Source organism: Lissotriton helveticus, chromosome 11 (assembly GCF_964261635.1).
Source record: "Lissotriton helveticus chromosome 11, aLisHel1.1, whole genome shotgun sequence".
Classification (NCBI taxonomy): domain Eukaryota; kingdom Metazoa; phylum Chordata; class Amphibia; order Caudata; family Salamandridae; genus Lissotriton; species Lissotriton helveticus.
Window position 1 is genome coordinate 1,025,621,912 of NC_136072.1, and position 13,009 is coordinate 1,025,634,920.

At 52.5% G+C, this 13,009-nt stretch overlaps 1 protein-coding gene across 4 annotated transcripts in view; it reads left to right on the forward strand.

Annotated features, from left to right (window-relative positions):
- Positions 1-13,009, forward strand: part of HECTD4 (HECT domain E3 ubiquitin protein ligase 4) — a 2,216,728-nt gene that overhangs the window by 141,145 nt on the left and 2,062,574 nt on the right. For all 4 annotated transcript variants that reach the window (XM_078667422.1, XM_078667425.1, XM_078667423.1 and 1 more), the window contains exon 2: positions 3,115-3,632. In XM_078667422.1, coding sequence (XP_078523548.1) covers positions 3,115-3,632 — 518 coding nt within the window. The remainder of the gene's footprint in view (positions 1-3,114; positions 3,633-13,009) is intronic.

Sequence of the window (13,009 nt, forward strand, 5' to 3'; positions counted from 1 at the left end):
GAGTTTTATAAAGCGCGAACAGCTACCTCACGAGGAGGTGTCCCGGCGCTATAGCAACAGTGTTGTGCCCGTTTAGGTAGAGAGCTGGAGTCTAACGTGGTGCCTAGCGTGGTTGGGCAAACAGCCAGGTTTTCAGTAATCGTTTGAAACATGCTTCGGATGGAGCCTGTTGGAGAGCAGGGGGTAGCGATTTCCATAGTGCCGCCACATTGGCTGCGAAGGTGCGTCCACCTAACCTGGCTCTTTTTGCTCTAGGGGCTGTAATGCGTACACTGTTGTTGGATCTAAGGGACCGGGCTTGGGTGTATCTTGGTAGTCTAGCTTTCAGGTAATTTGGGCAGTTGCCGAACAGAGATCTAAAAGCCAGGGTGAGTGCTTTAAATTTTATTCTGCTTGCCACTGGTAACCAGTGAAGGGAAAGGAGATGCGGAGAGATAGAGTGTTTGTAAGGAATCCTCATTAAAAGTCTCGCAGCCGCATTTTGGACCATTTGGAGTTGTTGTATAAGATACTTTGGTAAGCCCAGATACAAGCCATTGGCGTAATCCAGCCTTGAAGTAACTGTGGCATGGATTACAGTTTTTCGGCAGCTAGTTGGTAAAAATCGGAGAATCTTGCGGAGATTTCTCAGTTTGCTCATGCAGCAACCTGCCACTTGCTGGATGTGTGAAGCAAATGACAGCTTGTCGTCCCACCGGACTCCAAGATTTCTTGCTGAGTGGCTGGGCGAGGGGGCGTGTCCCATCTCTGCCGGCCACCATAGTTCAGATGGTGGAGGGGGGCTTTTTCCGAAAAAGATCACCTCTGTCTTGCTGGCATTGAGTTTTAGTTTATTGGTGTTCATCCAGCAGGCCACGTCTTGTAGGCACCCCTTCAGACTCAGAAAGGATGTCTGACACCTCTGAATATGGGAACACCAGCTGGGTGTCATCGGCGTATGAAATTGCCTTGATCCCCCAGTTGGCAATTAGCGTGAAGAGTGGAGCGAGGTAAACATTAAATAGGAGTGGGCTCAAGGCCGAACCCTGGGGGACACCACAGCTGAGGGTTTTTGGAGAAGAGGAGACATTCTTTAGAGCCACCTTCTGAGTCCTTTGAGTCAGGTATGATTGTATCCACTCCAAAGCCTGGCTCTGGATGCCTAGCTTCGCCAGTTGCAGCAGCAGAATATTGTGGTCGACCGTATCAAAGGCGGCCGACAGATCCAGGAGCACCAATATAGCTGAATCTCCCGAATCCATCGACCACCTCACTGACTCAGCCACCTCAATTAGTGCTGTTTCAGTGCTAAAGCCGGGTCTAAAGCCTGATTGTGTCTCGTGTAATATTTTGTTTTGCTCAATAAATTGATTCAATTGGCGCTGGATAACGTTCTCAAGCATTTTGCCTGGTGCTGCCAGGAGGGAGATCGGGCGAAGATTGTTGAGGTCCTTGGGGTCCCCATTTGGTTTTTTCTTTAAAACCTTGACATCTAAACCTGCAGCTTTCAGGAGATCACAATGCATTGATCAAATAAGTAAATGTTCTTAAATCTCACAGTGAAAGCTTTATAATACGTGGAGAGCATTTTTAAACCTCTTGCAATGTGGCCAGACCTAGGGTGGGTGTTTCAAACCCTGTCTCATGCACACCGGGATTCAAACCACAATAAAGTTTGTCAATTAATCATGCAGCAGAAATGTCTTAAACAGATGCAGGGGTTCCAGAATCTGGGACATAGCATAAAAGCAGTGCGATGTTACTGTAAGGTCTAGAGAAAAGAAGAAATATGCCATCTGTCTGTTGTCTACAAAAGAGTTGATACAAAGCTCGCAATGGTGTGGTGTCTCACTGTAAAATAAGAACACAAGGTCTCCTGTAGTTCATCGGCTCTGTCGTGAAGAAAATGTGTTAGATTTGCTTTTTGCCACTAGGCTGAAGAGTCATCATAACTTCTTGGTAGCCCACTTCCTTAAACCGATCTCTACTCAACAACACCATACCCTGGCTTTGGGGGCACAGCTTGCCAAACAAAATACTGTTCACTGCTGGTTGAACGTCAAAAACCTTGGAGCTCCCCGTGTGGACTCTAAAGATTGTCAAGTACACGAAAGGGAAAACACAAGACCAATCAGAAAAAGTTACACCAATGTAAAATGGCGCACAGCTCTTATTGCATTTTGAGATGCCAAGAGTTTCATCCAATTAAGAAAATAGTCAAATTGCCCTAAAAGGCCCGAGGTTTTGTTGACAACCTCGTACCTAGTTTAAGAAAGTACTCCACCTCCTTCTACCTAGGCCAGCCCCTGGCGGGCTGCTAGATGTGGGGAGGCTGCATACTTTGTGCACAAGAACAATACACATAGGTGCACTATAGGACTGGGGAAGTGGGTCAGGTGCGTGGTGGGGGTTATGCCTATGCCCCTGATCCTTTGATGCCATACCTAATCCTTACTAGCTATTTCCAGAGGTGTGAATGGCTCCTGTGGACCCCTGAGTCACACTCCTGTTCTCTCCCAAATGACCCACAACTTTCCCTATAGTGTGACGGTAAGCTGCGAGAGTAGCAACAAGTTAAGTGAACTGACTTAAAAAAACAATTTTTTAAAAGCTGGTTAATGTAGATTATTTAAAGCGCACAATAAACACCTCTCCGGTGTTTTTCATGTAACGCTTTGAATGAACTTTTTTTGTATTTCTGAATAATATCTGAGAGATAATTTTTGTGTATTTAAGTGATTCATCTCTTTTCTAATGTCACCGTAGTTATTTGTACTTAGTGTGCACCAGAAATTAGTATTGGTGATGGGAAAACAACAATATCCAACAGTTTACGTTCTGGAAGATTGTGGTGGGTCCTCACCCTTACATATGAAGTGAAAGGACCAAGTGACAAAGGGTCCCAGATCATAAATATTTAATGATAACACATGTTCACGCAATACACGGTCTCCACTTGGGCGGAACCTGACTTTTTGGTAGGACGTATTTAGAAACAAATAAAAAGACTTGATGGATAAGGGAGGCATTAGAGGTAAATGAAGAGTTACAACATATCTGTGTTTTCAACATAGGATCATTGATCAAATGTGCAGTATTTATTTCGTTTGTAATCTTGTTTTTTCTTTATTTTAGATTTTAACATTTGAAACAAAGAATCCAACTGAGTTAGCAGAACGCTTGCGCGCAGTTTGTGGGAACCAGAGCAATGCCTACGCCCGTCTGCTCGAATACCGCCTGAATGCTTTGCGGGGACTATGGAATGCTCAGCGTCAAATTGCTCTTGAGGAGCAGCATGAACGTGATGGCTCCGGTGATGAGGAAACCTTGGCCTTACTCAAGCGGCAGGGGCTTCTGCAGCAACCTGAGCAGGCACCGTTTACATCTCGAATGGGACTACTCCTAGTCTTTCCTCTTATTCAGTCTCAGAGTAGAACAGACCCCTCGCTTTGTAATATCACAGCAGAAGTGCTATTGAATTGCCTTCGAGACTGCCAGCCCTTGAGTTTGACTAAGGAACCTATAGATTGTCTTAATGGAATTGAGTCTTTACTTTGCTCCTGGCTGGAGGAAACATTTGCCTCAGGCCAGCAAATCCTGCATAAACAAAGGGAAAATTCTGCTGCTGCTCTTGTTGCCTTGGCATGTGCAAGGTAAGAACGTAGTATTTCCTACATCCATGCATTGGTAAAACTATCTTATTGTTTCCCCTTCTAATCCAGTGAAATTAGTTGAGAATGTGAGTAGCTTTGGAATTAATGCTTAAGATGACGTTAACTGATTGCAAAGGCAAAACATAACTACATGTCCTAAAAATGAAATCAAAATGTCTGTGATGACTTTTATCCACAAGTGACCGATTCACACCACTACTTTATGAAGTTGCCATTGCTTATGTTTGTACTAGAGTGCCTCTTTTTCGATTGGCTTCCTTTTGTACTTCTTCCTCTCAGTGTTCCACCCAACCGCCCTGGTCTGTATTGCTGCATGACGCCCATGGTTCATGTTGCTACTTGCCCACCACCATCTCTCCCTGGTCCATGTTTGCTTGCCCAGGTCTGTATTTGCTTGCCCAGGTCCGTGTTTGCTTCCTTCCCCTGCTTGCCTCCCACCCTCTCCCTTGCTTGCTTCCCACCCTCTCTCCCTTGCTTCCAATGCTTGCCTCCCACTCTTCCTCCCTTGCTTGCACCCAGCCTCTCTCGCCAGCCCCCCACCCTCCCTCGTCTGTTTGCTTGCCCCCCTCCCTCATCCGTGTTTGATTGCCCACCACCCTCCCTTCCTCGTCCATGTTTGTTTGCAAAACATTTGCCCCCTCTCTTTTATCCGTGTTTGCTTGCCCCACCCTCTCTCATCCGTTTGCTTGCCCCCACCCCTCTCTCGTGTTTTGCTTGCCCCCACCCTCTGTCTCGTCTGTTTGCTTGCCCCCCTCTCTCTCATCCGTCTTTGCTTGCCCCCACCCCCTCTCTCGTCTGTTTGCTTGCTCCCACCCGCTTGTCTGTTTACTTGCCCCACCCTCGCTCTCATCCGTCTTTTCTTGCCCCATCCTCTCGCTCTCATCTGTTTGCTTACCCCACCCTCTCTCCCTCATCCGTGTTTGCTTGCCCCCCACCATCTCTCTAGTCTGTTTGCTTGCCCCCCACCCTTTCCCTCGTCTGTGTTTGCTTGCCCCTCACCCTTTCTCCCTCCCCGGTCAATGTTTGTGTGCCTGTCTGTGTTTGCTTGCCCCTCCACCCTCACTCCCCGGTCTGTTTGCTTGCCCCTCCACCCTCACTCCCCGGTCTGTGTTTGCTTGCCCCCCTCACCCTCCCTCCCTCCCCCCTCGGTCTGTGTTTGTTTGCCCCCCCACCCACCCACCCTCCCCGGACTGTTTGCTTAACCCCCCACCCACCCTCCCCGGACTGTGTTTGCTTAACCCCCCACCCACCCTCCCCGGACTGTGTTTGCTTGCCCCCCACCCTCCCTCCCCGCTCTGTGTTTGCTTGCCCCCACCCTCCCTCCCCGCTCTGTGTTTGCATGCCCCCACCCTCCCTCCCCGCTCTGTGTTTGCATGCCCCACCCTCCCTCCCCGCTCTGTGTTTGCTTGCCCCCCACCCTCCCTCCCCGCTCTGTTTGCTTGCCCCCCACCCTCCCTCCCCGGTCTGTGTTTGCTTGCCCCCCACCCTCCCTCCCCGGTCTGTGTTTGCTTGACCCCCACCCTCCCTCCCCGGTCTGTGTTTGCTTGCCCCCCACCCTCCCTCCCCGGTCTGTCTTTGCTTGACCCCCACCCTCCCTCCCCGGTCTGTGTTTGCTTGACCCCCACCCTCCCTCCCCGGTCTGTGTTTGCTTGACCCCCACCCTCCCTCCCCGGTCTGTGTTTGCTTGACCCCCACCCTCCCTCCCCGGTCTGTTTGCTTGACCCCCACCCTCCCTCCCCGGTCTGTTTGCTTGACCCCCACCCTCCCTCCCCGGTCTGTTTGCTTGACCCCCACCCTCCCTCCCCGGTCTATGTTTGCTTGCCCCCCACTCTCCCTCCCCGGTCTGTTTGCTTGACCCCCACCCTCCTTCCCTGGTCTATGTTTGCTTGCCCCCCACTCTCCCTCCCCGGTCTGTGTTTGCTTGCCCCTCCCTCCCCGGTCTGTGTTTGCTTGCCCCTCCCTCCCCGGTCTGTGTTTGCTTGACCCCCACCCTCCCTCCCCGGTCTGTGTTTGCTTGACCCTCACCCTCCCTCCCCGGTCTGTGTTTGCTTGACCCCCACCTTCCCTCCCCGGTCTGTGTTTGCTTGCCCCCCACCCTCCCTCCCCGGTCTGTGTTTGCTTGCCCCCCACCCTCCCTCCCGGTCTATGTTTGCTTGCCCCCCACCCTCCCTCCCGGTCTATGTTTGCTTGCCCCCCACCCTCCCTCCCCGGTCTATGTTTGCTTGCCCCCACCCTCCCTCCCCGGTCTATGTTTGCTTGCCCCCACCCTCCCTCCCCGGTCTGTGTTTGCTTGCCCCCACCCTCCCTCCCCGGTCTGTGTTTGCTTGCCCCCACCCTCCCTCCCCGGTCTGTGTTTGCTTGCCCCCACCCTCCCTCCCCGGTCTGTGTTTGCTTGCCCCCACCCTCCCTCCCCGGTCTGTGTTTGCTTGCCCCCACCCTCCCTCCCCGGTCTGTGTTTGCTTGCCCCCACCCTCCCTCCCCGGTCTGTGTTTGCTTGCCCCCACCCTCCCTCCCCGGTCTGTGTTTGCTTGCCCCCACCCTCCCTCCCCGGTCTGTGTTTGCTTGCCCCCACCCTCCCTCCCCGGTCTGTGTTTGCTTGCCCCCACCCTCCCTCCCCGGTCTGTGTTTGCTTGCCCCCACCCTCCCTCCCCGGTCTGTGTTCGCTTGCCCCCACCCTCCCTCCCTGGTCTGTGTTCGCTTGCCCCCCCACCCTCCCTCCCATGTCTGTTTGCTTGCCCCCCACCCTCCTTCCCCGGTCTGTGTCTGCTTGCCCCCCACCTTCCCTCCCCGGTCTGTGTTTGCTTGCCCCCCACCCTCCCTCCCCGGTCTGTGTTTGCTTGCCCCCCACCCTCCCTCCCCGGTCTGTTTGCTTGCCCCCCACCCTCCCTCCCCGGTCTGTTTGCTTGCCCCTCCCTCCACGGTCTGTGTTTGCTTGCCCCTCCCTCCCCGGTCTGTGTTTGCTTGCCCCCCACCTTCCCTCTCCGGTCTGTGTTTGCTTGACCCCCACCCTCCCTCCCCGGTCTGTGTTTGCTTGACCCCCACCCTCCCTCCCCGGTCTGTTTGCTTGACCCCCACCCTCCCTCCCCGGTCTGTGTTTGCTTGACCCCCACCCTCCCTCCCCGGTCTGTGTTTGCTTGACCCCACCCTCCCTCCCTGGTCTGTGTTTGCTTGACCCCACCCTCCCTCCCTGGTCTGTGTTTGCTTGACCCCACCCTCCCTCCCTGGTCTGTTTGCGCTTGACCCCACCCTCCCTCCCTGGTCTGTGTTTGCTTGACCCCACCCTCCCTCCCTGGTCTGTGTTTGCTTGCCCCCACCCTCCCTCCCTGGTCTGTGTTTGCTTGCCCCCACCCTCCCTCCCCGGTCTGTGTTTGCTTGCCCCCACCCTCCCTCCCCGGTCTGTGTTTGCTTGCCCCCACCCTCCCTCCCGGTCTGTGTTTGCTTGCCCCCACCCTCCCTCCCCGGTCTGTGTTTGCTTGCCCCCACCCTCCCTCCCCGGTCTGTGTTTGCTTGCCCCCACCCTCCCTCCCCGGTCTGTGTTTGCTTGCCCCACCCTCCCTCCCCGCTCTGTGTTTGCTTGGCCCCACCCTCCCTCCCCGCTCTGTGTTTGCTTGCCCCCACCCTCCCTCCCCGCTCTGTGTTTGCTTGCCCCCACCCTCCCTCCCCGGTCTGTGTTTGCTTGCCCCCACCCTCCCTCCCCGGTCTGTGTTTGCTTGCCCCCACCCTCCCTCCCCGGTCTGTGTTTGCTTGCCCCCACCCTCCCTCCCGCTCTGTTTGCTTGCCCCCACCCTCCCTCCCCGCTCTGTGTTTGCTTGCCCCCACCCTCCCTCCCCGCTCTGTTTGCTTGCCCCCACCCTCCCTCCCCGCTCTGTGTTTGCTTGCCCCCACCCTCCCTCCCCGCTCTGTGTTTGCTTGCCCCCACCCTCCTTCCCCGCTCTGTGTTTGCTTGCCCCCACCCTCCCTCCCCGCTCTGTGTTTGCTTGCCCCCACCCTCCCTCCCCGCTCTGTGTTTGCTTGCCCCCACCCTCCCTCCCCGCTCTGTGTTTGCTTGCCCCCACCCTCCCTCCCCGGTCTGTGTTTGCTTGCCCCCACCCTCCCTCCCCGTTCTGTGTTTGCTTGTCCCCACCCTCCCTCCCCGTTCTGTGTTTGCTTGTCCCCACCCTCCCTCCCCGGTCTGTGTTTGCTTGTCCCCACCCTCCCTCCCCGGTCTGTGTTTGCTTGTCCCCACCCTCCCTCCCCGGTCTGTGTTTGCTTGTCCCCACCCTCCCTCCCCGGTCTGTGTTTGCTTGTCCCCACCCTCCCTCCCCGGTCTGTGTTTGCTTGTCCCCACCCTCCCTCCCCGGTCTGTGTTTGCTTGTCCCCACCCTCCCTCCCCGGTCTGTGTTTGCTTGTCTCCACCCTCCCTCCCCGGTCTGTGTTTGCTTGTCCCCACCCTCCCTCCCCGGTCTGTGTTTGCTTGTCCCCCCCCACCCTCCCCGGTCCGTGTTTGCTTGTCCCCCCCCACCCTCCCCGGTCCGTGTTTGCTTGTCCCCCCACCCTCCCTCCCCGGTCCATGTTTGTTTGCCCCCACCGTCCCTCCCCGGTCCCTGTTTGCTTGCCCCCCACCCTCCCTCCCCGGTCTGTTTGCTTGCCCCCACCCTTCCTCCCCGCTCTGTGTTTGCTTGCCCCCACCCTTCCTCCCCGCTCTGTGTTTGCTTGCCCCCACCCTTCCTCCCCGCTCTGTGTTTGCTTACCCACACCCTCCCTCCCCGGTCCATGTTTGTTTGCCCCCACCGTCCCTCCCCGGTCCCTGTTTGCTTGCCCCCCACCCTCCCTCCCTGGTCTGTTTGCTTGCCCCCACCCTTCCTCCCCGCTCTGTGTTTGCTTGCCCCCACCCTTCCTCCCCGCTCTGTGTTTGCTTGCCCCCACCCTCCCTCCCCGCTCTGTGTTTGCTTGCCCCCACCCTCCCTCCCCGCTCTGTGTTTGCTTGCCCCCACCCTCCCTCCCCGCTCGGTGTTTGCTTGCCCCCACCCTCCCTCCTCGCTCTGTGTTTGCTTGCCCCCACCCTCCCTCCCCGCTCTGTGTTTGCTTGCCCCCACCCTCCCTCCCCGCTCTGTGTTTGCTTGCCCCCACCCTCCCTCCCCGCTCTGTGTTTGCTTGCCCCCACCCTCCCTCCCCGCTCTGTGTTTGCTTGCCCCCACCCTCCCTCCCCGCTCTGTGTTTGCTTGCCCCCACCCTCCCTCCCGGCTCTGTTTGCTTGCCCCCCATCCTCCCTTATCTGTTTTTGATTGCCCTCACCCTCCTCCATGCGATAACAAAAAAAAGAGCTAAGACGCGGACACCTCTTGCTATGTCGTATTGCTTTTTTCACCACACACTTCTGTTCTCTGTATTGCCTTCTCCCTGTCTTCCATGTTGCCGCCCCCCTCGCCCATATTGCCTCCCCCTTCGTGTTGCCTGCAACACCGCTTTACCTTTTGCCAACAATAACAAACAAAACTGTTTTTGTTGTAAGTCGTAGCTTGCCGAATAGTTGTACAATCTAAGTTACAGAAAGTCTGTTAAAGCGTTATAACTTGTTTATGTACAAAAAGGCAGTATATTATGCTTTTACTAGTGGCATAGTGCGGGTAAGTAATAGCTACATTTTGAAAAATGAAATGAAAGAGGAAATAGCAGAATTATTTGATGTATTGGCACTATTATGAGTTTAGAGGCATTCTTACAACTTTTGGTCCCGGTGCCACTGCACCTACTGCACTATTTAAATTATGCCCCTAGTGCCTTCCAGATAACTGCACTTGTGACTGCCTGTTTAATTGTAAAATGTAGCAATATTCTGTATTTTGTGGGCTCCATGGAGCTTTTGGCCCCAGTGCCACTGCACCTGCTGCACCATTCAAATCATGATCCTATCACCTGCACTTGTGACTGCCTGTTTAGTAGTAAACTATTGCAATATTTGGTGTTTAGAGGTTTTCCTAGAGCTTTAGGCCCTGGTGTCACTGCACTTACTGCACCATTGAAATCATAACCCTAGTGCCTGCAAGGTTACTGTACCTGTGACTGCTTATTTAGTTGTTAAATATAGCAATTTCTGGTGTTTAGAGGAGTTCTGACAACTTTTGGCCCTGGTGCCACTGCACCTGCAGCACAATTGAAATCATGGCCCTAGTGCCTGCTAGATAACCGCACTTGTGACTACCTGCTTAATTGTAAAATTTAGCAATTTTATGTGTTTAGTGGATTCCCTAGAGCTTTTGGCCCCGGTGCCACTGCACCTGCTGCACCATTCAAATCAAGCCCCTTTTAACTGCAAAGTAACTGCAATTGTGACTGTCTGTTTAGTAGTCAAATGTAGCAATATTGTGTGTTTAGAGGAGTTCTGACATCTTTTGGGCCTGGTGCTACTGCACTTGCTTCACCATTCAAATCATGATCCTGTTGTTTGCAAGGTAACTGCACTTGTGGTTGCCTGTAAAGGAATAAAGTATAGCAATAATGGGTGTTTAGTGGGGTTCCTGGAGCTTTTGGTCCCAGTGCCACTGCTCTTGCTGCACTGTTGTTGTTGTTGTATAAGCTTTATTCGAAACAATTTTCATAAAAGCACATGACATGTAAAACAATTACACAATAATACATAATAACAATAAAAAGACATTAAACTTACAGTGCAGCCCATACAATATTGCATCTAAAACCATGATAAAATATATTACATTATCAGTTTTTAAAAGGGATCCCTAATTACACAATTCTCCCAAGAGCCCGTCGTCTAATTGCCCAGGCCCAACCTAGATATTTAGCCACCCCTATGACTATCGAGTCCTGAGTAGTTGTACATAAAATTCTTAAGGCCACAGTACTATCGCGTGTCCCTAGGTTCTTACATACCGGCGTAAGCCATTTAGCCCTAGGTTTCTTATAGGCTTGACATACGAATAGGAAGTGGCCTATGCTCTCTTCGGCATATTCACATGCAGGGCATAAATTATTGGTCGATTTATTCCAGCCAGCTGTCATTTTCTTCAGGGGGATAGATCCTGACCTTAGCTGAAAAACCAATTTCCTATCCATTGGTACCGTGATGTTGTCCCAATAATTTTCTAAGGCGGGTAAAATTTTTGACTCCAGAAACCGGCCAGACATGGAGTCAGTCCTTGTATCTTTCAGCAATTTAACACCCACCCAATCCCAGTACTGTTTTTTTAGGTTTTCCTTACTGGGGAAAATCTCTCCTTCAGGATTATTCCAAAGATTTGAAAACCCTATATTGCCTAGCATAGACTTCAGATGTTTCAGCCATTTTATCTTATGGAATGTATCTTCCTGGATTATCCACAGAAAGCCCTCCGCATATTGTCTAATTTCTGGAGTCGTCCAGAGGCGCCTCCAGTAGAGGAGTGGACGCAATCGGGCTCTATCAATGATAGAGCGCCTACCTAGTTCCAAAAACAATGGAGTTAACGGGGTGCTCTGTGAAAGTCCTGTGATCCCTCGCAAAAACTTATTCTCCGAAATCTGTAATGCCGCAATACTTTCCCAGGCCCATAGCTCTGCGCCGTATAAAGTAGCACCCAAGACCTTTGCGTCATACACCGTAAGTGCTGGTTTTATAGGTTTTGTCTTGGATTTACGGTGCTCGCCCCTAAGGGCACCTGAGAGCTGCTGATGTCTTAGGACCACTTTGTCCATATGATGTGCCCAACCAGTGCCCTCGGCAATCTGGACCCCCAGATACGTGAATTCTGCAACAATATCCAACCTGCTGTTATTCAAGGTTACTTTGGGGTGGTTCCTACGGCCAGATGAAAAGGCCATTAATTTTGTTTTTCCCACGTTCACCTCTAGGCCATGCTCAACGCAAAAAGCATCGAAAATGTTCAGTGCACGCTGCAGCCCCATAGGGGTCTTAGATAAAATGAGAGTATCGTCAGCGAACATCAGGATAGGAACCCTGGTGTCCGCTAACGATGGGGCATCAACGCTCGCCTCCAACATTCTCTCAACAATCCCGTTGATAAATAACGAGAACAATAGGGGGGCCATGGAGCAGCCCTGCCGGACGCCCCTTTCCACTGGGAAGTCCATAGTTGTTTCCCCACTTCCACCCCACTGGACTCTTGCAAAGTTGGACTCGTGCAGTCGCATGATTAATGTAAGCAGATCTGCAGGAATCCCCATCTTTTGCAGAACCGACCATAGCTTGGATCGGGGGACTAGGTCGAATGCCGCCCGTAGGTCGACAAACGCGACATACAGGCAGCCCCTTCCCAGTACCACAGTCTTCCACCGCAGTATGGTAAACCGAAAGACCTGGTCGATGGTACTGGTTGCTCGCCTAAATCCAGCTTGGTATGGGGAAAGGCCGTTGTTGTTATCAACCCAGTCCATAAGCTGGTTTGTTATCATCCTCCCCACAACTTTCTGCATTGTAGATATTAAGCTTATAGGCCTATAGTTTGCAGGCAGCGAACGGTCGCCCTTCTTGTGGATAGGGATAATAGTTGCACATTTCCAAAGGTCTGGGACCACTTCCCCCTTTGCCAAGGCATTTGCTACGAGGAAAGTGTACCTCGCCCATCTTGTCACATCATATTTAAAAATGTCAGAAGGAATCCCATCTGGGCCTGGGGCCCTCCCACACTTCACAGTCTCGATGGCAATTTCCGCCTCTCTAAGAGAGAACAGATTGTCAGTTGCGTAAGCCGGTATTATACTGCTCGCCCCCGTTGGGTGATTAACATTAGCATACTGTGGTCTAAAGTAATCGACCCAAGCATCTTCTGCCACGTTGTTATCAGGCTTTCCGGGACCAGCTCCTCTACCCCACTTAATAATTTCCCAGAACCTTTTAGAGTCTTTATTGCCTGAGGCCTCTTTCAATTCTGCCCAATGATCTTCATCCCATTTCTTTTTCGCTAAATGGATGGCCCTCTTGTACAGTTTCCTTTGCTCTGTTACTACTTCACGGTCCCTACTCCTTATGGCTTGTCCCAGTTCAAGTCGTGCCAGTCTACACTGACTATCAAACCACCTTCCCACCTCTTTGGCTTTCTTCGCTTTCTTGTTTTTGGTGAAGAAGCACGGTCTTAGGAGGGAGAACAACTCGTTATGGATTTCCGTGATACCACTATCTCCCGGTACCACTGGGGCCGTTGCTTCAATTGCAGAAATTGCACTATCGACCACATTATTGATGAAGATCATAGTAACCTCATTTGCCACTACTTTTGGCCATTTTAGCCTCCGTTCATCATTACTCATGACCGGGATATCATCATTGGTTACGAAAGAATTTCCTGCCCCTGCATTCCACCACCTGTGAGTCACACAGAGGGGGTTGTGATCACTTTCGACCATAGGCCTAATAATCATAT